The sequence below is a fragment of the Vanessa cardui genome, chromosome 5, assembly GCF_905220365.1.
Source record: "Vanessa cardui chromosome 5, ilVanCard2.1, whole genome shotgun sequence".
NCBI lineage: Eukaryota > Metazoa > Arthropoda > Insecta > Lepidoptera > Nymphalidae > Vanessa > Vanessa cardui.
Genome location: NC_061127.1, coordinates 719538 through 747515, shown reverse-complemented (window position 1 = coordinate 747515; position 27978 = coordinate 719538). Strand labels below are relative to the sequence as shown.

The 27978-nt window shown below is 37.6% G+C and overlaps 1 protein-coding gene across 1 annotated transcript; it reads right to left on the bottom strand.

The window, feature by feature from the left end:
* Positions 1 to 152: 152 nt before the first annotated feature.
* LOC124529647 (TATA-binding protein-associated factor 172) lies at positions 153 to 27721 on the bottom strand. The gene is made up of 33 exons (XM_047103469.1): positions 27557 to 27721; positions 23573 to 23624; positions 21581 to 21758; positions 21318 to 21381; positions 15658 to 15798; positions 15220 to 15371; positions 14834 to 15059; positions 14517 to 14725; positions 14342 to 14437; positions 13823 to 14262; positions 13320 to 13695; positions 12725 to 12868; positions 11849 to 12005; positions 11445 to 11530; positions 10949 to 11065; positions 9936 to 10063; positions 9583 to 9679; positions 8991 to 9133; positions 8706 to 8924; positions 8411 to 8535; positions 8134 to 8303; positions 7878 to 8025; positions 7423 to 7658; positions 6845 to 6977; positions 6317 to 6552; positions 5746 to 5926; positions 5191 to 5486; positions 4726 to 4899; positions 4296 to 4475; positions 3999 to 4147; positions 3188 to 3446; positions 2716 to 2891; positions 153 to 2586 (listed from the first exon to the last, which is right to left on the bottom strand). Exons 2-33 carry the CDS (start codon positions 23581 to 23583, stop codon positions 2331 to 2333), a joined length of 5703 nt encoding a protein of 1900 aa, XP_046959425.1. The 5' UTR covers positions 23584 to 23624; positions 27557 to 27721; the 3' UTR covers positions 153 to 2330.
* Positions 27722 to 27978: the final 257 nt, after the last annotated feature.

Below are 27978 nucleotides of genomic sequence, written 5' to 3'. Positions count from 1 at the left end.
AATAAAAAACTTATAAACTTTTTTTGGTTTCGAATTATATATTAGTAGTATTTTATATTAATAACGCTAATCCTGTTGGCCTATGGGACTGATATTTTGTTATTAACTTTATAGACTTACATAATTAAGTTATTTTGAATAAAACACAAATTACATCATCAAATTTATTAAAGAAAAACGGCTACAATATAAAACCTCAAACTAAATTAAAGAAAAAGAAGCATAAACGAATCAAGAAAACTTCTTGAAATTTTATTGTCATAACAAAAACCGATGCACTTTAAATACAAAAAGAAAACATTAATCTTCTACACATTGTAAAAATTTAGCGAAACACAATGTCTTATAAATTGTAACACGGCAGTTATTAAATCGTGTCAGATTACAATGGAATTGGCAACTGAGAAATAAATTATCAGTACTTCTTAATTGATAGGAAAATAGTACAGATTTCGTCGTATTATTGAGCAGGTACTAAATAGCAAAATAACGGTTTTTTTTTTTTGTAAATCACAAATCCGTTCCAGATATTCTCTAGAACTACGAAAATGACTAAGCGATGTGACTTTATCTTAACAAACTAAAATGTTGTAATAAATAAAAACATTTCTGTTAGAGAATGAAATATTGAGGTATATCTTATAAAGGAACTTATATAAAAATAATGTAAAATTTAATCACACAATCTTGAATATGTAGTTACATATGTGTTAAGATATACAAAAAGGGGTCAGTGAGGCATTATAAGACTAATATAACATTATATCTAACAGATTTTGTTTTGGTTTCGTTACTACTAACATATCTATCTTAATTTTTAGAACTTAGTACAGTTAACAGTATAGACATATTTATAATTTGATTACAAAAATGTACACTGGGTATATTTTGTGAGCTTAGACAATTAAAAATGGCGGAGCAATTACATTTTAAGGATATTAGGGTCGGTGTACACCTGCAATACGCGGATGGGCAAGCATGCTCAATTCCGCACACAGATGCATCATAAATTGCGCAATTGTTTGCCAGTGCGCCGCCTTTTTTCTACCCGCTTTGATACGAGCTCCAATAGTTGATTTTTCTTAGTGTACATAAAAGTTGTTAATTTTAGATTGCCAGTGATATGCTGCACTCTATCAATCAATTATAAACCGGTAAAGGTGTGTCTTTAAATTTAATTTAAATAATATATTATTTAAAATGTTATGAACTTCTTACTTTATTAGCAGTGGCGAAAAAAAAACCTCGTTATTGTAGGCAAACTTAAAATAATATTAGGTACTGTTAGGCAGTACTCATGTTTCCCGATTTTTTAAGCAAAGAAAGTTATTATAGATCATGCTAAGATTCATTAAAATATACAACATTTACATGAAACAATATAATACATTCAAAAAATATGTAACATTTATACTGTTTATTGCTCTCATCACAGTATCAGCCTCTACAATAGTACACATTTATTAACTTGTAAAACTACAGCATAGTAATATAATAAAAGGCATAAAATAATTTGGTATGAGACAATTTCTTTCATTTTATAATATCGCATATGCTATATTTCTCAAAACATAATATAAATTATTGTTAAATTTAAGATAATTATTTGACTTCTCACTCATGTAACATTTAAATTTCAAATAGTGGAGAAAGTACTGAAAGATGGACAGACTTATTTTTCGCATCCAAACAATATCACATTTTATATTGAAAAACTTTTTGCGTAATATTCTCTAAATCTAATTCCATTAAATAAGGCCAGATATTATTGTGTCCAAAATTTAACTATCACAACTATATTTAAATCATTATAGTACTTTCATTCATTCAGAACAAATTTGTCATGATGATATTATATGTTGCTTAAATATATTTAATGACGAATGAAATGTACGAAATTGTTATGGAATTATTCAAACATTTGTTTTGTTGCCTATAATTTTATTTTGTTATAAATTAAACAAGAAAATATATGTTTGAGTGTATTTATATTTCATTCTCTTACTATTGGAAATAAATATAGCATATTTGTATTTAAACATGTAATGTCTAAAAGAAAGTATTAATTTTAAATGTGCAGTCTCTTCTGCAAATCTCTTATTAACCAATTACGATAAACTTTTGAAATTCACAAAAAGCCTATATTTTGTTTATCAACCTAATTTTAAATTGTTATTTTTAATTAAAAATAAATAGTTTCTATACAAACATACAAAACGGGAAGCTATCAAAATAAATTATTCATCTTACAAATCTATCGTTCCTGTACCTCACTGGCCTCACACCATACAATTTAATTAAATAATTTATTTGCTCATATTTACGTAAATTTATGTTTTCATTTTTTTCAGATTCTTGACAAAATTCGTCATATCATACTCTTCTTCGTACTGTTTATCGTCCCAGAGGTCTGGAAGGGTTTCTATGAGGGACTTGGCACCGGTGGCGGGGGCCTGCGAGGTGGAGGGCGCGGGGCCGCTGGACAGTTGGAAAAGATCGAGCAGCTGATCCGTCCCCATGGTCTCCATTGCTGCGTTTTCACTACTTATCACCGTGTTTGCAGTCATCAGTTTGAATTTTTGCAAGCTGAAATATAAAACATCAATTAAACCTATTTATATAACATTTACTATATTTGTGTAGAACGATTTAAGTCAAAGCTAAATATCGTAAAACAAAATAGACTTTTTAATAATGCAAAAACAAGGAACGAACCCCATGATCTTCTCCTCGAGTGTGTCCCTAGTGATGAGTCGATACACGTTGACAACTCGTTTCTGCCCGATTCGGTGAGCGCGGTCCATGGCCTGAAGATCCTTCATGGGATTCCAGTCGTGTTCCACGAATATAACCGTATCGGCACCGGTGAGGTTCAAACCCAAACCGCCGACCTAAATAAAATTAATTACATAAGAAATTCATATAATATTCACCATAATCATCCATAGAAAACATTATTTTTATATTTTATATTAAACTTATAATTAGTTCCAAAAATCATCATTCACACTAAGTCATCCTAATAGATTTTGAATTGAAAATACTTCAAAAAATACCAATTTTCAAATTTTTTTTTTAATCAGTAACTTCTATATTCGGTGACTCAGAAAAGCAGATTTGATGTTTTAGGTCACATAATTTTTTTGTAATACATAAATAGGTTTTATACGTTATTGATAATACTAACTGCAGTAGTCAATAGTAGCACGTCAATGGACACATCCGTGTTGAAACGCGTAACGATAGCGTGTCGTTGGTGCGGAGGCACGCTGCCGTCCAGCCGCAAGTACGTGACGGACGGCAGGTGCTTCTGAAGCAAGTCACGCTCCACGATGTTCAGCATCTTCTTTAGCTGGCAGAAGATCAGCGCTCGGTGCTGTGACACGACCGCGCCGGACTCGCCGACGGTTGCTGATGTTCCAATACCGCAATCAAGCAGAAGCTGTCTGTAATACGAGAATACATACTTAATATTATAATACAAATATTTTTAATTATCAGCTTAGTCAAATATTTTTAGCCTAATTTTCGACAACAACAACAACAACCGCCTGTAAATTCCCACTGCTGGGCTAAAGGCCTCCTCTCCCTTTGAGGAGAAGGTTTGGAACATATTCCACCACGCTGTTCCAATGCGGGTTGGTGGAATACACATGTGGCAGAATTTCTATGAAATTTGTCACAAGCAGGTTTCCTCACGATGTTTTCCTTCACCGCTGAGCACGAGATGAATTATAAAGACAAATTAAGCACATGAATCAGCGGTGCTTGCCGGGGTTTGAACCCGCAATCATCGGTTAAGATGCACGCGGTCTAACCACTGGGCCATCTAGACTCTAATTTTCGACAATGCATGCAAATGACTACTGCAATGTAATCCTCCTGATCGCAGTCCTGCCGAAACGTTTCAAGCACTTATCGATAAATGTCCTAATTGAAAATTATAAATTATCAAATAGTTAGTGTAAAAAAATAAATATAAATCCTTTGGAACTGACTTAAGTGCTGGCAGCTTGGCCCCGTGCTCGATGTCGTCGAGCGACGAGCCCTGCGCGGCGAGCTGTCGCGCCACTCGAGCCGCCTCCGGGTGCTCCGCCATTAGCACTAGTTTGGGATGGTTGCACACGTTCTGCAGGTAATGCAGCGCCTATACGAAATATTGAACAATTTGTTAACATTAAATAATAACCTGTCATCAATGTATGATATTGGAGATTGGAGATAATTTTAAGAATATTATTGAGTTAATAGAAAAAAAAAACGAGAAATCATATTTTATGTAAAGAATAAATCACCTGGAATACGTGAGTGTGCGCGGAGGTGTTGGAAATGTCTTGCGGCATGTGCTCGCGCGAGAAGTGCTCGTAGAGACGACGCTGCAGCGGGCTCAGGTCGCAGTAGTAGTCCTGGGTGATCTTCGGCGGAAGCTCCCGTAGCACGTCCTCCTTCACACGACGCAGTAGGAAGGGCAGTACCTGCAAATAAATATAAATATAAAAAAAAAATTGTTTTGGATTATTAAAAAAGTAATTTAGCTTTGCTTGGTTAGAGGTTAGAGTGAGCCAGTGTAACTACAGGCACAAGGGACATAACATCTTAGTTCCCAAGGTTGGTGGCACATTGACGATGTAAGGAATAGTTAATAATTCTTACAGCGTTAATGTCTATGGGCGATGGTGACCACTTACCATCAGGTGGCCCATATGCTCGTCCGCCAACCTATACCTGTCGGTGCAGAGCCTCGCAGGCGAGCGCGCCGGCCTGCAGGTGGTGCGGCGAGGCGCGCGGGTCGCGGGCGGCGAGGATGGGGCGCGAGTAGCGCGCCGTGAACTGGCGCTCCGTGCCCAGCAGCCCGGGCATCAAGAAGTCGAACAGCGACCACAGCTCCAGCACGTTGTTCTGTAATACAATATTATTATAATATTTAATTTTATTACTTTTAGTTAGAATTAAATAAGTTAAATATTTGAGTCATTCGGTCAGTTGAGTCAGTCAGTCGTTCTAACATTTAGCAAAACAATTGTGATGAAAATGTGAACAGGTTTTAATTTTTTCAATTCCAATATCTATATTGATTATATATATTGAGTACTATATTGAGTGTATAGATGTAGGTATATGAATGGTAATATATTTTAATAAAGAACACTTCATGCATTACATTGACATAAAACTTGTGTTTAACAGTACCTGAATAGGCGTTCCTGATAGGATCAACCGATGATTTGCTACTAGCTGCTTTATCGCCTTGAACGCTTTCGTTTTTCCGTTCTTGATGACATGACCCTCGTCCAATATACAGTAATTCCATTTAATGCTGCTGAAGAATTCTATATCCTTCCGCACTATGTCGTATGAGGCCACGATGAGGTTGTAGAATTGTACGTGAGTCCGTAATCGTTCACGCTCCACGGGCGGTCCAACGTATTGAAGAGGTTTCAAAAATTTTGACGGTATAAACTTGTTCACTTCAAACACCCAATGACCTGGAAAAACAATTTTTATTTTACATTGAGCATTTCTGAGTAAAAGTATAGTACATAATGGATTTAGCCTTGTATTGTAAAAATAGTTTAATAATATCTCGACATGTGGATTGTATATGTGTCGTATAAGCAAACTAAATGATTATTTTTTTGCAAATATGATTCTTAAGCTTATACAACAGCAAAACGCAAGTCCGAGGCTGGTTGGTTAATCTACCCATATCATTAACAGACTGTTCGAATGAGCAGGCGACAGTACCGGTGAGCGTGGGCGGGCACACGACGAGCGAGGGCAGCGCGGGCAGCGCGCGCGCCTGGCGCTCGTGGTGCGAGCCCGCCACCACCACGATGGACTGCAGCGTCTTGCCCAGCCCCATGTCGTCGCACAGCACGCCGTGCAGCTTGTACTCGTTCAGGAACCGCAGCCAGTTCACGCCGGCCTGTTACATTTAAATATATTTTTTTTTAATTTTAAATATGAGAGATCACATACATTACTCTGATCCCAATGTAAGTAGCTGAAGCACTTGTGTTATGGAAATCAGAAGTAACGACGGTACCACAAACACCCAGACCCAAGACAACGTAGAAAACTAATGGTAATCTACATCGACTCGGTCGGGAATCGAACCCGGGACCTCAGAGTGGCGTACTCATGAAAACCGGTGTACACACCACTCGACCACGGAGGTCGTCAAATTTTTAAATTTAACAAATAGTACATAAAATACATTTAGATTACTAACTTTTAGACAACGTCAATCATTAATGAATACATAACTGGCTCCAGCTTGCTTGTTAGATTCAAATTAGGAATAATCAAAACTCACCTGCTGATAGCTTCTCAGTTCAGCGGAGACGGGAACAGGTATTTTATAATCCTTGATGAACTTGGGGTTGAAAAGCTGTTCCAGAAAATGTTTATCTCGCTGTCGTCTCTCTCGAAGCTCCTGCGAGAGTCCCGCGGGCTCCGGAATGGCGCCGTCGAGCGGCATGAGCTGAATCAAAGTGGCAAAGCAACGCGTCGACATCATGCGGACCGCCTCGTTGTGGTCGCTCATACGCCCTGTAAAATATAGCAAATGCATCTGTTAAATCGATATTTCTCTTAGAGTTATTCTCATCTGATTGGTTTGTCAAATTAAACCAGCTTGACGACTGGCTTCCCACGAGGAGGATGACCCCATATTTATGTGTATTATATATGAATTAGGTAACCATTATTTTAAGATAATTTTCACCATGCTCATTTCTTGGGGCATTCTTTTGATATAACGTAAAATTGAAATCAATTAGTGACTTAAAAAAACCGGAAATCAATATAAAGTTGTGTAATAGAATGAGCGTGGCGGCAGTACCCAGCAGCGGCACGACGAGCAGCGCGATGTAGGGCACGAGCTGCAGCTGCAGCGCGTCCACGGCGCGCGCCAGCGCCTCCGCCGCGCCGCAGCGCACGCGCTCGCTGCGCACGTCCGACAGCGCCTCGATCACCTGCCCCCGCATGACACATTGCTATCATCTACTTAAGCGACTTTTGTTTACAAATTGTTTTCACGAAAATATTTTTGAAATAATTTTCTGCCTCCAAGTAAATATCTTCTTAAGGAAACCCGAAAGAGACAATGCCGAAGTGATCCTATTCGATGGTAGTTCCTACTATAGTCTGTTCGCGTTAAGAATGCAGTGAGTTGTCATTTTTTACCGACCTGACTCCGCCCCCTTTGACCAATCAAATCTTTTCAAATTACAAAGTCAAGTTCACACTTAATTAATTATTAACTGATATTTTTATAATATAAATTTTGTTTATTTATATATCTATATTTCATTTACTCAATCTGTACAGTGTACACCTAATAATTAATGTAACCTATAGCTACTAGATGACGTTATGGTAAAATCGGTTACATGGTCGTAAGGGTCCGACGCAGCTCACCTCGGTGACGACGGTCTGCATGACGGCGTGCGGGTCGCGCGCGGCGAGCGCGGCCAGCGCGCGCGCCGCCATGTGGCGCAGCGCCGTGTGTCGCGCGCGCGTGAGCGCCACGCACGCGCGCGCGCCGCCCGCCACGCGCGCCCACAGCGCGCCGCACACGTGCGCGCTCACCGCCTCCACCACCTGCAGGCGCGACACCAGCTCCTCGCCGGCCTCCTCTTCCAAACTTTCCAATTCTGTAAAAAATATTCCATGAAGTGTCATATCAGTAGCGAGATAAAATGACTTTAAAGGAACATTCTAGAGGACAAATATTCTGCGGTAATCGAAGAGCCCTTCTTTAATTTTAAACAGCTGTTTTTATCTCCAATTTATCTGATGTTTTAGTATTCAGAATTTTATATATAAAATCTAATTATATGAGTATATTGCAAAAATTAACAAATAATACTTACCAGCATCAGTCATCACTTTTTCGAATGGTTGCGTGATAAACTCCCATAGCTTAGGCAATTTCTCTGGGAGCTCCTCGCCGAAATATTCAGTTAGACTAGTGAGAGCCATTGTGGCGCCCCGTCTCTGTATTCTGAGTAGCTTTCGTGCCTGTAACGCATTTGTCGAATAAAATAAAAAGTTTTATTGGTACTACAGTAAATTCGACTCGAATGTTGTACGCCATACTATTTGACACTGATTAACGCCAATAAATACCTCATCTTCGTGCGGCAGTAGTTGTTCGAGTCCCAGTTCGCTGTGCGCGTTGTGCGCGTTCTGCGCGTTGTGCGCGTTGTGCGCGGCGGGCGGGCGGCCGCGGCGCGGCACTATCCGCTCTGCGCTGCGATGTTGCTCTCGTAGTGTGAGGATACCGTTATACTTATCCACTAAAAAAATATATGCGATTTTTATCACAAGTAGCATTAAATCTTACATAACTGATTTAATGCAAAAGAAAACCTATTCGAAATTAATAACCGTAAATAGTCCTCACATGTGGGTCCATGGCTAGAATGCACGTCGGCCTTGCTCTCGGCGCCGCTGTCACCACTGCCCGAATCGCCGTTTGCGTCTTCAGAGTTCTCGAGTGATATACGAGGTGTGTATTCAGGATCACATCTGTAAAGTTACATTCATACATACATATATATATATATATAATCGAATCTCATTGAATCGTTTCTATCACGGAAACTAATCATAGGACAAATCTAATTATAATTTATTCAGATGAATACTACTTTGTAATAAGAATCGAATTAGTCATTCAAAGAGGCGGCAGCGCATACCTGAGGAACGCCTTGAGGTTGACGAGCACCTTGTTGTTGGGGCAGGGCTCGCGGCGCACGAGCTGCGCCAGCAGCGCGGCCAGCGTGCGCGCCGAGCTGCGCTGCAGCTCCTCGGAGCACTCGCGCTTCACGCTGTCCATGAGCGGCCGCACCACGGGGTTGAGGCGCTCGGGCAGCGCGCCCATGTGCGCCACCGCGCCGCTCAGCGCCGCCTGCACGCTGCAACGCAATACCCTCAGTGGTCGCGCGGCACACGAGCGGGGCGGCGTGACGGGCGGTACTCACGCCACGTTGAGCGCGGCCTGGTCGCGCGCGCAGGCGGCCACGGCGGCGGCCAGCGCGGCGCGGCGCTCCTCCAGCGAGCTGGCCACGCGCTTGGTCTTCAGCGCCGCCACCAGCGGCTGCGTCGTCGTCGTCATCGCCGACACCTGCGCCGATTACGCTCGTTAGATACTAATACTTTTTCATAAGATACAAATTGACATCATAATACTACTATAATTGGATCGGTTAGTGTAGCATTTTACGGCTCTGGATATTAAGAAAAAATAATATAATTCTCCCATAACTTTTAAGGTTACCAACATCTATTTCAATAGACATTTTTTACAGTAGCCAATGAATTAAATCATAGTAATCTTCAATCTATCTGCGAATAATTGTTATTTTAGCAAAGTAACAATAATTTAGATAATAATTTTACCACCCTCTCATCTGATATTAGTTCGCCAAGAAGCAATACTTTGTATTGTTTTGAATGGCAATTTTAGGATTGTTTCCTTAAACATGTTACAGCTCCAATGTCTATGGGCAGTGGTAGTCACTTACCTTAATATCGCCCAGTTATAGGGACTTAAATCTTAATAAAAAAGCTCACCTGTTCAAGCCTCATGATATTGTTGAATTCTTCATTATCCACGGGTAGCTTGTAGTGCTTCATCATAGCCAGTAAATCACGTGCTTCTTGCAATATTCTGAAATATTTAAAGTCTCTGTATTATTGTATTATTCAAATTCATTTTAAATAAAACCTCTTATGTATTATATATTCGATTTTTGATTTTTGAATGAAGAATAAACATCGACCTTAGAAAAAAAATTAAGTCTGGCCAATATTTTACTTCATGATATTTTCAGCTATAAAGTATTTTCCTCAACCGCAAATAAATAAAGAAAATTACATAAGATTTATATATATAAAAGTATAAATAATATTTTGAACAAGCATACCGATTACAATTCAAGGCGACTTCATCGTAATACAGGTTTTGGTTCAAAGCGGTGTGCAGGGTCGTGACTAGGAGAGGTGACGCCAGCTTCGACATACCGTTTTGTATTTCATTCGTATTGTTCTCATCCTGGTAACGACAATAATCCCGTTTAAAGTGTTATTTTCACTGGCACTTTTATTCTATTTATGTTTTTTGCTTTATTATTGGAGAAGTGACGCAATAGGCTATTAGACTGGTTTTTAAAATCCATTTTATATTATTTAGTAGAGGTTAAGGAACCCAGTAAAAATTGATATTTTATTTCATGTACTAGAAATAAAAAAAAACAACTTTTACTGGGTTCCTCTGCTGGGTTCATTTGCCGAAAAATATCATATTAAATATTCCATATTTAAATAACGCGCGAAAACGCTACTTGGACAATATGGCGCTGCAATGGGGTCGGTGACGTGACTTTGCTGTATTTTAATCTGTGGTACATATTTTAGAAAATCAAGGTTTACAAGAAAGTGACTTCACCATAAGCCCGGCCAATCAGGAGCGTTTTGTGTCACGTGACAAACGTTTGAAAAAATGCATTTTTATTTATTGATTTTTGAATGAATTAAGTATTATTTTCAAGTTTGGTTAGTGAATAACCATTTTTAAACTCATAATATACAGTGATCACAAAAATTCACAATGTATATTTCGCATTGTTAAATAAACTCAAACTCAAATAACTTTATTCAATATAGAAGCATTACACTTTCTTATTGATGGTCAATTGAAACACTACCACCGGTTCGGAAAGAAAATACCCTGACCTGAGAAGAACCGGCGAAAGAAACTCAGCGGGTTTTTGTTTTTTTTTTGTTTTGTTTGTTTGTAATAGCCTATTGTCGTGAGTACTTTATTAACTTATAAATTGATTTAATTGCATAACCTGATTGTATCGTTTACCACATAGGCTTTGCATTAATTGTATTGGTGTAATTCGAGTTAATATTGAAAGTAAATCAATCTCCGCACCTGCGTGTCGGTCGGGAAGCGGTCGTGTCGGCGGCTGCGGCGCGCCCACGCCGCCACCACCAGCCCGGCCACCAGCCGCTGCAGCGCGCTGCCCGAGCGCAGGTACACTACCATCACCTGCAGATTGCCGAGCCAGCAGTCACTACACGCCTACTTTTTTTTTTTATTTATTTTTTTTTTTTATTTTTATTTTTTTATTTTAGGGAAACAAGCAATAAGATAAACTTATGGGATATGAATATAAAAAATTACATATATCAGCTAAGTTTCCACTGGTAATTAGACACATTATTATATGAAAACAAAATTTATTTTTTATTATAAACGAAACAAAATTTAAAAAAAAAGTAACAAAACACATTAAACAAAATTGAAGGCATTAATGGCTAAATCGGTTAGTTAAATTACAGGCAAAACATTTATACACGTCAGAACAAACTATGAATTGATACATAAATTAACATACTATTCTCACTCATGTGAGCTAAACATTTACCTTTACGTAGCAATCAATCGGACTCTCATCCTCTGCCTTGTACTCGATGCCGGGCGCCGGCTGGACGAGATAGCAGGATAGGTAACCTGAAATTAAAATTTCAATAAAATATATAATTATAATATTCATTCGAAATATAAGTATTAATATTTTTTATTAATTATCAAAATTCTACCAGCGCTTCGGATTGGAACATCCGAAAGAAACAGAAACTGCTCGGCCATCGCCATTGATTAATAGTATAATAACTTTTAGCGCAGCAGCTTTAATTGTCGGTTTTTATAAACTTATAAGCAGAAAAATCTCCACTCATAAATCATATATATCTCCAAAATACTCCACGGGTGCAATAACGCAAGAAGAGTGAGTGAAGAAAGAGCCGACCGAGCATGCAGCGCGCTCACCCAGCATGTCGGCGGCCAGCACGCGCGCGCGCGTGACGTTGGCGTCACGCAGTGCGGCAGGCTGGCTCTCGGCGCCGCCCAGGTACCACTTCTGTCCCGCGCGCAGCTCGCCCTCCGGATCACCCGCCTCGCCCCCGCCGCCACGAGCGCGCCGCTCCTGCGAGACCAGCCTTGTTACTGTCGCTTATATCGAGACGATTACAGCTCACGCTATGGTGACGGTCGCTTTTTATTTAAATCAACATGAAACGTGGCCATTGTAAAAGTGCTTTTTGAGCCTACTTGAATAAAAATGTTAAGTTAAATATACTATATATTTGAATAGGCTATTTGACTAGTTTTTAGAATCCATTTTATATTATTTAGTAGAAGTTAAGGAACCCAGTAAAAGTTGTGTTTTTTATTTTTAGTACATATTTGCCGGAAAATATGATATTAAAAATTCCATATATAAATAGCGCGCAAAAACGCTACTTGGACAATATGGCGCTGCAATGGGGTCGGTGACGTCACTTTCCTGTATTTTAATCTGTGGTACATATGGTAGAAAAGCAAAGTTTACAAGAAAGTGACTTCATCATAAGCCCGGCCAATCAGGAACGTTTTGTGTCACGTGACAAACGTTTGAAATGTTGCATTTTTATTTATGGATTGCTAAATAAATTAAGTATTATTTTCAACTTTCGTTTGCAAATAACCATTTTTAAACTCATAATAAACACTGATTACAATAATTCACAATTTATTTTTCGCATTGTCAAATAGCCTATTGGTTTTATGTTGTAAGCTTATTATTTAGTCAACATGCTGAGGTACAGAGCGGTCTGCACTTCAAATGATAACACATCAGGTATTTTAATATCAGTGTCGGTATACCTTGGGCGGCGGGTGCAGCAGCAGCGTGGGCTCCAGCGGCAGGCGGGCGGGCTGCATGGCGAGGCACAGCCACAGCGCCAGCAGCGGACACGTGGCCACCAGCACGGTGCCCAGCGACGCGTGCCGCAGGATGTTCTCCCACACCTGGGTCACACCGACACATTACTACTAATGTGGGTATTATACTAATATACTGGTTTATTTGTCGGAGGACTATTGATAATACGGGCTGCCGTATGGAAAGACCCCAGTGCTCTATGACAGTGAGTTTCTAAGTTATATAAACTATTTATTGACATTCCATTGCCCTGCCACTAAATCCTGATCGCAGCCAAATCTGAGCTGGTACGAGTGAGTATCACTACCCATTAGAGATCTTGCTGTAACGGCATTTTCAATTTAAGTAGTGCTTTTTAATTTAAATAACAAATGTGAAACCTAACAGAACTTCAACATTACATTTACTTACAGAAAATCTTAATAAACAATCTAAAATGTAACCAATGGCTACTTTCATGTTTATCATAATATCATTTATTTGAATCAATTTAATTAGTAGTTTAGGTTTTTAAATAATTTTATCAATTATATTCACCTGTACAGCAATCTCTTGTATCTCGTGTACATGCTCGAAGAGTACCCGCTGATATATGTGTCTCATAGCCTCTTGCAGCAACTCTGGCGTCCAATTCAGGTACTGACCGTTTTCACCGTTATCACACTTCACCTCACAGTTTTTCACTTCACTTGTGTCCTTGGTATCGTCACCTGCCTTTTCACATTTTGTGCTACTCGTGTCGCACTCGGTTTCACAACTTTCGGTGTTGCCGTTGGTCTGACCATTAGTGCCAGCCGTGACTAGAGGTCGCGTGAGAGTGCGCAAAGTTTGCAGCGTCGCTTTTCGCACGGAGCTGGTCGAGTGATCGAGGTACGGCCACAGCCTCGGCAGGACGTCTGTCAGGTCGATGGGACTGAAAAGTAAACATATTTAATATTAATAAAATACGAGGTTTGAAACGATTTTGAAAAAAATATCTACTGAATGCAAAAACAGGGCTATGATAGTGAGGCCGATAAAACAAAAGGACAAATACTGACTGCAGCTCGGAGGCGGCGGCCGGCAGCGCCATGAGCTCGGCCAGCAGCGCCATGTAGGCGTGCGCGGGCGCCGCCAGGTCGTCCTGGTCGCGCAGCAGGCGCCACAGGCGGCCCGCCAGGCGCGCCAGGCACTCGGGCCGCGCCGCCGCCAGCGCCGTGGCCGCCGGCGCCAGCGCGCCCGCCGCCGCGCCCGACACGTCCTCGGCGCCGTCCTCCAGCCCCGCCGTCAGCAGCTCCAGCGCGCCGCACTCCACGGCCAGCTGCTGGCGGGCGGCCAGCAGGTACTTGAAGGCCAGCAGCGCGCCGTGGCGGGCCTCCCACTGCGGCTGCCGCGCCAGCGCCGCCGCGCGCTCGGCCACGAGGCGCACGCGCGCCGCCCGCAGCTGCGCCAGCGCCACGCCCAGCGTCTGCGCGCACGTCTCGCGCACCGGCGCCACCACCTGCGCCGGACGCCCGGGTCAGATCGCGCTACTCGCTGCCGCGGACCGGAGCTCCCGGAATCGTTCGTTTCAAGCTCACCTGATCCGATACGAAGTCGCCGAATCTATCCAGCGCGAGCACGCAGAGCAACCGCAGCGACATATCCTCCAGCCACTCCTGATGGGCATCCTCCATCTGCATAAATCAGGGTTAGTATTAGTACCCCATCGGTGTGGTCCCCTGCAACTCGGTGAGTGTGGAGGGTGACCCTCACCTGCTGCACGGTCATGCCAGCGCGCTGCCCCGCGGAGGTCGCTATTCTGGCTCGCAGAAGCTCGCGCAGGGCGCCGGCCGCGCCATGCCTCGCCTCCCAGGCGGCGCTGAACAGCTGAGCCTGCAGTGCGCTGCACCACGCCTCCAGAGGCCAACGCGCGCCTTCACCCCACGAGCCGTCACGACGAGGGACCGCAAATGCGACCTCACCTTAATTGTACGTAATTGAAAATGAAATAATTTGCCCGAAATTGAAATCGCTCTCTCTAAACGACTATTTTTTTTTGTTAAATTCCTCATGGAGATCAACCAACTCACCCAGACATTCATCGACGGGCTCGGTCTTCATCTTCTTCCGCTCCGGCTCGAGCGGGGAGGGCGGCGCGGGGCCGGCGGGCGTGGCGGGCGCGAGGGGCGCGGCGGACGCGCCGTCGTCGCAGTCGCGTGACTTTTGCTTGCTGAAGGCGGCGCGCGCGCGGCGCTTGGCGAGGTTCATTTCGCGCGAACTTAAGCCCTTGCAGGCGACTAGCTCCTGCACCGGACGCTAGAACATAGAAAGGGAAATTAAGGTCGAAACAAACAAAATGTCTATTTCATGATACTTCTATTAAAAATTATAATTTAATAAAGAACTACTCAAATTCAAGTATACATCAAATTATTTAATAGTATAAAGCTATTAATATATTCAAAATTAGGCTTACCCTTGTCACCTCAACCTTCGGGGGTGTCTTCACGGGACAAAGGTCTTCGTTGGTGTACATCCCACTCAAATCCACTCCCAACGAGCACGCAACGTCTAACCCTAACCGTGCGTTTAGTTGCTGCCTTTGCTTCGCCAAACTCTCCTTCAGGTCTAATTTGAAATTACATTTAATTAATAAGATATAGAGGCGTTACACGAACTTAACAATCATCAACCAGGGTACGGTTCGTAAAGAATTATAGAGAGCTACGAATTTAAAATGAGTCACAGCATGGCTTGCACTCTTTGGAGCGTATTTACTATGGGCAAACATGATAAATTACTAGCAACTAGCAATCTGAGTCTTTAAATAAATAAAAACAATCTAAAGTAATCTGAAAGGGTTCTAAAGAGTTTGTATATAACTGCCGTATTTGTACCAAGTATTTCTTCTCACCTGAAGCCGACAGCGATTCTTCGTCCATGTCATATTCGTGTCCCTCGGATCCCATGAGGTGAGCGCCGTGTTCGAGGACGCGTTCTATGTCGAATGTTTCACAACGCAGTCGTCCGTTGTCATCTGGTTCCGATTCCTCTTCTGCAACAAATCATAAAGATAAAAATAACAACTATTGAAAGGCTATATGACTACTACTTTTCCGGTTGCGGCTGTTGTTTGAAGAAATTCATGTATCACACTTGAATGGGATTCAAAACGTTAGAGATGAAGGTAAAGTATAAATGAATTGAGAATAAATAGCCTGCGTCCTTCCTTTGGTTTCAAGCTCGCTTCAACACATTCGTTATAGTGGTTTAAATGCTTAACAAGCAAACTGACATATAAGATATACTTTTGCATTTACATTATCGTATAGAAATATAAATAGTACGGTGAAAAAAAAAAACAAATAATCTAATTATGTACATGTATGTGTGATAAAAATAAAATTATTTTGTTCCGGCTAAACTCTGGAACGGTCGGATCGATTTTGACGGGATTTTTTTTGGCAGATAGCTGATGTTATGAGGGTAATAAAATAAGGCTCCAACATTTTTGTTAAATTCAAACGCGCACTTATCGGTTACATCTAGTAGGTATAACATTATCACGGCCCAATTTAACAATCTCGAATCTTGAAAATCCTATCGTAAATAGTCCATACAGGTGATTATTGGTAGCAATATCACAAAAGGTCAAATGTGTATAGGATACTTTATATGAAGCACGCGCATAGTCAATTATTGAGTTAATTTTCATTAAGGGGAAGGTGAAATTGATAAATGTTGTTAAGGTCTGTGGAAAAACAGTAAAGTTTTCATGTTTTTAAGCTTGAAGATATACATTTATCAACTGCCTCCTTGTTCTAATGGGTGCCATATATATCTTAATTTAAAACCAGGCAAGGTTAAGTCAGGCCAACAAAAAGTTACTGGGGTTTTCTTCCGAAAAAGGTCTCATTACAGGACCGAACTTTGAATGTTGGCAGCGTCAGGATTCTCGTTTGCTGTAAAGTTGAAATAGCCTACCCTGTCATGAGTGGCGATGGTTGAGGGCTCAAAATTCGAAGTACATTGTAAAAGCCGCCTGCACAACTGTTAGATGTTTTCGTTTTTGAATTATTTAATTGTCTTGCAAACTTATAAAAAGACCTTTGGTTTCGAGGTAAATGATGGTCCGAGTGTATTATATTCTAAACTAGCGCCGTCTAGTCTTCATGCAAAAGTTATACAACCATTATAAGGGGCCATTTAAGTTTGAAATTTCATCTGTTTATGTTTTTAAATGAATGTTCTTAATTTTGTTTTTCTTTGCAGCAATTTGCTTGGACTCAGGACAGACGATTTCATAAGTATCGATAAATTGGAATCTGATATAAAAACCGTACACGTTTCATAACTCCCAACAGACGTAACTGAACGTGTTTAAAAAGAGAACAGCTTCTAGGGAATACAGAGTGAAGGGCAGGCAACAATCGGTTCTCTGACACGACGATTTCCTGCGCGGAAATGAATAAGCTTATTGGACATTTTTATAACATGAGCTCTGTATATTTTTTATATAAAACGGTGAAATGATTGCGCAAATAATTGAATCGAAGATACGTACATTTTTTAAATGTTCACAACGGAAATGTGTAAAAAACGTTATTCAAACTGAACGGTTTATTGAATTCAAAAAAGTGTTTATAATTAACCTAGATAAGCAAACATTTTATTTGTCAATATTGAAAATTTTGAAAGTGAATCTTATCCTCATATTTTACTCCATGTGTTTAACATCTTTAGATTCTCGAGAAATTTAAAATTGTTTTCAATTCACATAAAATACTTTGTGATGTTGTCCACTCACAAAGGCTTGACCAAATGCAGGTTGAATTTATGTTATAATGTAGATTTAAAGGATTTAAACACCCTTTTTTTCGATTCCAATAATATGGGTATATTATTGGAGCACCTCTTTATCGATTTTGAAAGAGTTTACACTCTCGTGCCTCGAAAGTAGAGTAAATTAATTGGTCCTGCGCCCTAACTCATGCAGGATTTGAAGTCCCATCGGGTAATAAGAATATACTCCAGATATTTATATTACGGAATCCTGCGCAATGCAGTCTCGCTTAAGATTTCCCGAAATATTTAAACACCAGACTCTTTTTACTACTATATTTTTAATAATCGTTTCATTTTTGGCACAGATCCAAGAATATATAAATGTGTGCTATTAAAAAAATGTAATTGTAATTTGATCAGTAATTCTCAAACGTGCGATTAAGATCCCGTTATAAATAGTTTTTAAAATTAGAAGACATTTTAGTGAAAGATATTTTAGTCGGACAATCACGGTCTAACTCAAAATCTTAATTCACTATGATATACATTGAAATATATTTAATAAGGCAATAATGTACACTTATATATCATTGATAAGAAATGAAAACGTAATAAAATCTGCTTCTTTCAGATAAAATTCTGAGCATGTATCCACCAGGAGCAGTGAAGAAGAATCATCGCCAAACCTTTTCTTCAAGAGTGTGAGACCTTACCCATTAGTAAGACTTTGACAGCTTTTGAAAAGTAGGTTTGTTTATTGTCCTGTTTCCGAATTAAAATAAACTAGATCACCAATCCCTGTTGCTAATGGCGCGCCCTTGACTCGGTGAGGTCATACGACAATCGATTTACGTAAGAACCGGTACTTACTAATATACCTGTTAAATTGTTATCACGCCTTGTTCTAACATTACAAAATATTATCTCGAAGACATTTGTGTCTCAAGCTTGGACAAATAATAAATAAATAAATAAATAAATAAATATTATATAAATTTTTTTTTTCCATAAATTTATCTTTCGACTATGGAATGATACGAATACGACATCTTAGATTTGATTAATTTTGGAAATCCACCAAAAAAGGCTATATGATGGTACTGTCTTCGAACTGTAAGATATTGATGCATGTGTTAGGGTTTTAACAGCGATCACGGTGTTAGTTTATTTTTTTATATTTGTCCTATGTTTGACCAGAGACGTGTCGTTGTCGTGACCTCACGAGAAGCTCTACAGTCCACCATTAACTTTTACTATTTTTATGTTATTTCATGCTGTGCGGTGAAGGAGAACGTAAACATCCTGCATTGGAACTATGAGATGGAGTAATTATCAAACCAAATTCCCAAGAGAAGTATAAGCAGGTTATCAAAATACATATCACACTAGTTGCTGGCCCCGTCTTCGCTCGCATTTTAAATGTTATCCTATGCTCCGGAGTTCCATCAAACTCAGTTCAATGGTTTGGCAAAGAGCAACTGGCTGTAAGACAAAAATTACATTCGCTTTTATTACATTAGTACGCATTAGTAACATTAATACCTTAGCCGTACCAAAATAAAAAACATCAAGCAAACATTGAACGCGTACTAAATCCGTCTTGCGAATGAAATAAGTGTCTTCGAGAAGATTACACGTATCTAGTTACGTAAGGATCAGTGTGACCGACTTACACAATGGACATTTATTTAATAAAGCCAACAACCCTAGTCCGAGTCTAAATTTAAAGCTCCGTCCATTAGGCTATTGTAGCAAACGTCTAGCAACACCGAGACGAATGGACTTCGTTTAACTAGGTCAACTTACATAAAACACAATGACTCGAAAAAATGTTTCCCTCGTTCATCAGCTGATAGTCGCACGTAATTTGACCAACGTTTGTTTTTCAATTTATTTATAACATGTCAGATCCTTGGATTGGATTATAACTCGTACTTATTGAAGACACGACTGACATAAAATTACATAAACAAATAATCAAAATATCTCCATGGTCTAATTACGTAATCGCTTCAGCAAACACTAACCGTTAATAGAGTATTTCAATACTATACGGATTTTCAATAACCTACAGTTAAATAACGCTACTGTTAGTTACGGTAGAAATATATTTGACGAACTCATGTTTTAGTCAAACTGTAAGGAGTTTTTAATCCAGGATTTTAAAAGGAGAGGAGGCCTCAGGCCATCAGTTTTTCTTCCATGTTATTGATGGAAAACGAAGGAAACACGAGGCTCCCCTCAAAGTTACTAACACTGCCTGTGGATACGTGCAACACCGGGGTGCTTGCAGGTGCTTTGCCGGCCTTCAAGAAATTAGTACGCACTTTTCTTGAAGGAGCGTCGATTCGGAAAAACCAATATGAATATCATAGATTAGTTAAGCTCTCGACTAGTGATATCGAATCAATTTTATATCAAGTATTGTTTATCTGGCTTTTGTCCTATTGTGGCTGGAATAAGCCCCAGTAATTTACGAGTACACGAATGGCTCATTATGAAGCTGCAATATATCGAGTAATGCTATACTTAGAGGGCATTGTGCCCGCCTGGGTAGGTTGTCTGGCCCAACCAACCTTCAAATATTCTACCGTCCAAGAGTTTAGTTATAGTATTCCGGTTTGAAGGGTGATTGAGCTAATGTAACTACGGGCACAAGGGACATAGCATCACGGTTCCCAAGGTTGTTGGCGCATTGGCGATATAAGGAGTGGTAAACACATTATAACTGAACAGAACAATATATTTCGCAGTCAATAATGACGGCTAATTTGTCACCGATTTTCTTTTTCCAGTAATTTTTCCTATTGAGATCAATGCAAACTATTTTATTCTTATCATCTTACTTCCTTCTTGATCTAATATAATTCACGAAAAACACAACATTTTCAACAACTTATATTCATCGATATATTTTTACAACCAAATAATATTGGACAAATATAATAGTCATTATGCCAAATATTACATACAATTTTTATTCCAAGTATATTTAAATAGATAGCTTATGACTAATAGACGTATAATAGCTAAAAATTCGTTTCACCTGAGTGCTTTTTCAATTTTAAAAAGTTTGCATACGAGAAATCATAACCAAGAATTAATGAGTCAAATTCTCATAAAACTCGGATTCGTGATCATTAAAATCCCATAATTTTATTTATTATTTAAAAATTGATAAAATACGAAAAACCCATTCGCCTAGCTTATCAGCACCGTTTCACTATAAAGCTGTTACGACACATCCGCTAATAAAAATATTAACTCTATGTATACGACATCACTACGCTTCAGCTATTGCTGTTTTACATTGCAAACATCAATTTACACAATTTACATAACAAACATTTATTGTGGGCTACATTTTACTCGCGAAAATTCCAAGATCAAATAAAGAGTCAATATATGTATATCCTACTGTCAAGTACTAAGAGAGCGAGTACTAAGAGAGCGAGTGAGCTACTAGAGCTCACTCGCTCTCTTCTTGAGAAAAGGCCATAGAAGTGGTTTGACTTTATTACGACTGAAATATACTAAGCGAAACGTTCTCGTGGTGCATTACATTTTGATATAACCTTATCATATACTCATCAACATGTCATATAGTGTTCCTATTGAATCAAAGTAAGTCAAGTGCAAAATAATTAAATTAATCGTAAATTAACTATACATTTTAAAATTGGAACTCCATACAACGGCAAAAAACGATAATTATATTTTAACTGTTATTTTTTTTATATTATGTTTACATAAATTAAAAAAATAACTTATTCATTTAAAGTTTATTACCTTTTACAACGGTCATAAGTGGTGGATGCCATTCTGGAACATTTGACAAAATCGCTCCAACGGCCTGCGAAAAAAGTATTCAGAGTATTTTATACATTTTAAATACGGTTACGGAGAAGATCGCTCAATGGCAAAGATGTAAATGCATACTGACTTTTTTTTGTTATTAAATATTAACGAGCATTTTTTTCATAATTATGTACCTGGCATAAAATAAAATTGGTATATGTCGAGACTCTAAGAAAAGTGTAATAGTAACCAACCTGCGTGGCCGCATTTCTCGTCTCCCATGCAGGCGAGCGCAGATGCTTCATAAGACGAGCGAGCAGACGGTGCAGTTCCTCCGGACGGGCTTTCTGCACCTCGCCGAGCTGACGGGCCGCGGCCCGCCGTGTGGCGGCACCGGCGCCCGCCTCCAAAAGCACGAACAACCGATCTAGCCTGGTAGATGAACAATAGCAACTTAAATATTAGCCTACAGAGCAATATCGGTGATGATTCAGATGTACAGTCAGAGTAAACCTTCGTAAGTTTTCAAATGCATTCATTTATCAAGTCTTAAACTCTTAGTACCTTTTGAATCCAAACATCAAATCATTGCGACGCAATATGTCATTCTCGATCAGTAAAGCAGATTATCGCTCATACTGTGCACACGAAAATAGATCTTAAGGCGATGAACCTTTTCTTACCCCGACTGTACATACATATAAGGTAAGTGTTGAAACTGTTTATAAACGTAAATACTGTCTGACATTCATGACAGATGTCAAAAGATACTTCCTCCCATGTCATCCATTGCGACGGCATTGTACCGTATTTTTATTACTCACAGCTAAATATTCAAAAAACCTCAGTAATCGCATTTATGTTTCAATTTTTGAATTAGCTAAATCCAATAGTTAGTATATTATTTCATAAATATACATAGCTTCTTGCAAGTTTTGCAAGGATTACGTTACAATCGCTTGATAAACTGTTTACTTTATAGAAGTAGGTAAATCTGGATATATTTTTTTTTGTTTTACGAAACACAACACAAAAAAAATACGTCTCTTCTAGACAACTCAATGATCTCCTATTATAAATCTACGAAAGCTATATTATGGAATGGAAACATTTATTAACGTAAAAAAACTTAAACCTAATTATTTGATCTGACGACTCATGCCTGAGCCAATGAGGAAGAAACCCGAAACTCGACGTTTTGGAAATATATGATTAAAGAATAAGGAAAATATTGTCACTGCATTTTTGTATAATAAAATATTTGTTTTTGTCAAATTTAGTACCATTGAAAAGGTCTTGACCTGAATTAGGGCCTGAAGGATGATATGGTACCCAGCGATAGTTAATTTATCGTGATAAGTTTTCGAAGCATTTCTCGACGATCACATAGTGACTGCTGTATCGCAATATATGATATTAAATTATAAGAATGGTGAGCGGTCTCATTGTTTATTAATTTTCCAATTTCCATACTTTTTAAAATATTTGTAGATATACTATGTAATACTTAGCATCAAGTCATATTTAAATTGATTTCAAATAAGAATGATAAAAAATCGCCACTAAGAATAAAGAAAAGCTTAAGCGCCCGAAGTTAACTAACATATTCCATCTACCTTTTTTTATATTTAACTGAGCATATAACGGGTATATACAAATTGGTAATGAGTAATGCGTGTATTTATGTAAATAAATTAACATATTTAAATTAAAATAGCACTACGTCTGGTCGCAATCATACTTTTTATTATTTCTTGGTCGATGTTCGCCATTTCTTTTTCACATATATGGCACAGTGCCCTTTAAATGATTGTATATCTCACTTTATTTACCTACTTCTATTTTAATAAATAAGAAATTGTTGCGACAATTTTCGATGTTCATAGATTAAAATATACATTACTCTGGATTCATAGGAATGTAGGAAAGGCTTGAATACTATGTTCATTTGCGTTCATTATTTTCATTTGTTTTTACTCTGTGGATGTATTCGATAGTAGCTATCATTAGATAAGCTTCATTGAACATACCGATCGCAACGTAGGTCAACTCTCGCAATGTGTAATTTTAATTGATAATGCTCGCACTTAGAATTAATTGCAACAAACATTGCGAATTCAAAATGTTTCCATTATGAAATTACTACATTAATTTTCGAGTATAAAAATAAACAAATCTTTTACAATTAGAAGAATATTCGTTATCTTTTTAATGGTTTAAGCTTATGAACATATGAAACAACTCACCGTGACGTCATATTGTTCAATCAAAATAACAGCAGACTGTATATATTTCCACCTAGAACAAAAAAACAATTTAAATATAATATTAATTATATTCAGTTTGTCAATAGATATGATTGATTTCAATAAATCTATACTAATATTATAAATGTGAATGTAACTCTGTATGTCTGTCGTCGCTCTTTCAAGCTGAAACGAATTTGATGAAACTTGATATGAAGCAAACATGAACTCGAAGAAAGGACATCAAGGAAGCTACTTTTTTGCCTGATACTTGACAACTAATACCCTAAAACGCCGCCCGCATTTACTACTAGTATCCCTAACTCGCATAAATATAAAACAATTGTTTTATATTTTTATCGTAAACTAGGGCTTGTCAAAGCTGATAGTCCTTAGTTTATTTTTAATTTTATTAATCTTTAGGCAAAATAGTCGTTTCTCGGTCATAACAGATTTGATGAAAAGAGGCGAGGCGAGACCACGAGGCGTGGGACATGAGCCTCATCCTGCCACCAAGTAAGAGAAGACAAATAAACAATTTTGTCATCGAATTGACGCGATATAATTGGTCGAGACCTTGTACACTTAATGGTATTGTAGGTAGGTACACTTACGCAAAAACGGGCGTTTTAATATCTATGTAGTTGTTGTCGGAGCTTAGAAAATCGCTCAACTTAAACAATTATCTTCTCTAGCAGGCTAGCCAGCATATTGGTAAGGCGCCGGCTACAAAATGTTTCGTTACCTAGGTGTTTCTGTAATTACACTCGCTCACTCACCATTCGAATTTCGAATGTGCAAAATAGCAATACATAGTTATTGTTTGAGGATAGAATAACTAAGTTGCTAGTATTTGGTATGACACTGACTAGCTAAGCAAATCTTATATTCCAAACACGAAAAAGTGATTATAGGTATTCCGGAATTCAGAGGTTGTGTTCAATTTGCACAACTGAGTTACATATACATTATTGTCTCCACCCATCTAGTGTCTAGATTTTAACTGTTGACTATTAAAAATACACAAAAGCTATCCTTGTATATGTTTAACTGAACTATACTTGGTTAGCCTTGAAAGTATTGGTAAAAAAAAAATACGTTATCAAGCTTTTATTGCATGTATTAACTTTTCAGCATTCGTTACAGGCAAATGTTAGACATTTTTTTTTGTATTATTCTAGTAACAGCCGACATCCTATATAAATGCATTATATAATATCTAAGATACATAATAACCATCATAGCGAACTGTTGATCGGCATAGAAGATGGTGCAGACGTCGATGGTCTAAACGTCACTTACAAAAAAAAGTATATGTATGTAACCATTAAACAAATAAATGAGGTAACTTCCATGGTAATCGTTCGAAACGAATTAGACGTCTGTTTTAAAAAGATAATACCTACCTGTATCTACTTTCACATTTAAGGAAAAATATAAGATTTATGTTTCGATCACTAACTGACCTTAAAATAATAATTAAAACTGACTTTGAAGTTATACTCCATGATTTGTACATATCTGCAAGTTAAAATTTACTGTCAATACGTAGCGAACTTAATTACAATCATAAGTTCATGTATATTTTTAGTAGCGACCTTTCGTGACCCTTGCAGTTTTTAATTTCGTTAACTAGTGACGCGACGTTCAAATTTAACATTTTCATTAAACAATAAGTCTATATCTCTATTAACAACATTATAATCTTCAATCTTGATAGATTACAAGATGTCGCCGATAACCTATTCTTAAACGTCAACAGTTTTTGAGGTCAATAAACGTGTTATCGCGAGCACTAACACCATTGGCACACTTTAACTGAATTTATTGATATAAAGCCTCAATTCAGCAATAACACCGATGTGGTTTTTTTATGACCTGCCGTAAGTACAGTTAGCTTCAAAAACATCATAATTTTCTTATGCACATTGTACAACATTCAACAAAACCGTAATGGTTTTTGTTCAATAGCCGTTTGTATGGAAAATTAGACATAAAATTATATTTCAAAAAAAAAATTGTATGGACTGAAAACATTATAAAAGCTTGTAATTGAATAATGAGTTTGTATTTCTTGTTTTACACACCTATAAAAAAAAATTAACCTACTTCAATAATTTAGTATGTCATTAGATATACAATTTTGTTTTAAATACATTAATCATTCTTAAAGAAAATAAATATAGAGATTTAATTTATAATTTACTGTACTATTTATTTATAACAACACATAACAATATCACTTGAATATCTTAGTATGACATATTGAAACAATAGAATCAGGTAGGCATATTGATATACTAATCTACAATGACTGCATATTATGTTTACGAATATTTACTTGAAATTCAGTAATTCACAATGTGAATGTGAAAATATATGCGAAATATATTATTCTTCAAATGGATTTTAAATTTGGTTTCCAAATTGAAATGAACAATTACATTAATATCCATTTAATTAGTGTAATTATCCATTTTCAAATAAGATGTTCTTTATAATTGTTATGAGATTTTCTGTATTAATTGCATACTGCCAAAGACTTTCAAATAAAATTAAGATTAATTCTATAAAGTAACATAAATTAAACAGTATATTCTTATTGGCATTTTCATTCCGACCCATTAATTGAGTAGTAAAAGGAAGGATGGAGAACTTACATATTTTACTTGAGTAATAATTATTTGTTTAATGTTTATTTTATTTTATAATTGATTACAAGGTTTATGCTTGACTGCAATCACACTTGATAAGTACTGGTGTACTAAAATATTTAATCAAAAATTATTTCATTCAATTTTTATCATGCACAAATGCCACCTCTTGATATTATATGATAAGCATTGAATAAAAGCAATCTGACAAGACTGATTATTAAGGGGCAGAACCAACAGCTAGACATGCTGTTTCAAACAAGTGTAAACACTGAGTTTTTCAAAAGACAATGCAAGAGCTCTTTATTGTCTAGACCAAGATTTTAAGCAAAATCCTCAAGATAGCCAATAGATCCACAGAGGTCTGTTTTTGAGCTAAGCTATATTATTTTAGGATTAAGTACATACAGTAACCACCAAATTGGTCTATGATCATGTATTATGTACACATATACGAAATCTAATAATAAAAGACAGATGCTGAAGTGCAATCAGAGTGTCCACAAAATTTTACTTTTAGGTGAATATATATACAAGGTTATTATTTTATGTATATATAAACACAGCAAAATTTCTTAAAACATTGAAAAAATATTTTGCCACTGGCCCTACAAATTATGCTACAATAGAACCCAGTAATCTAATATGTACTGCATGAAAACTGTTATGAGAACATGAAATCAAATCACATCAAATCTTACAAATACATCTAAATAAAACTTGCGTACTAAAGAAAATGCATAGTTGGTCATGATATAATAGTTCCCTGTGTTACATTTTATTGACTTCGAAGTTAACCAATTTTCGTATCAAGTATCCAATTTACATAATCAGTTCATCTAAATATAAGTCTTTAGTTTTTCTCATAAAAGCACAACGGCCTGTGGTCTAAAATCGTCAATCGATATGTCACTAGTGAAAATTTTCACCCGCAAAACAAAATATAACGTCATAACATATTTTTGTATCTAATGGAGTTGTATCAAGTGTGTATAAATTGAAGTTAACAGAACATTATTGAATAGATCAGTTGAATGAAATGGTTTAATAACGGTATATATAACATAACGTGAGACTCTCACACAGACACACATGTTAACATATGGCTGTACGATATAATAGTATTGATTAGAAAAAAGGGTATTACCACTAACTCTTTCATAATTACCTTTTAACTCAGTTGGTTATAAATGTGATTATTCTAAAAGTACTTAGTAATGACTCGAATTGAAATGAGTTAAATTTTGCCATGATAATATTTTTTATATTGTCCCGTATCTAAACTGATTTTTACAATTACGCTTGATTTAAAGTTTTCATAAGAACCTACCTTGCGTAATAAGGCACATATCACGTCACTGCACCGAAATCTTTCCATATTTTAAACCACTGAAATTCATACACGATAACATTTTCGTCAAAATGCACAAACAAAAAAAAACAACGTGACGAGAGGAAACGCATCGTCCAAGCTTCAAATATATACTGACAGCCATGCTGCTGATGAGTCCGTCTTTATTGTGCACTTGTGTGCTGATTGGCAGAAAACAGAGTATAAAAAAATCGCATAGACCAATCACAAGCTAGCATTTTAAAATTCTTGATGTGTTGCCAAAAAAATACCTAGTTTGGCATTTTATACGATATAAATATAAATTATTTACTAATTTATAAGATATTCTATTTATTATGGTAAAAACAAGTTTTTTTAAACATAAATAAATGTTTCATTCCAATTGAAAAGAAATATTA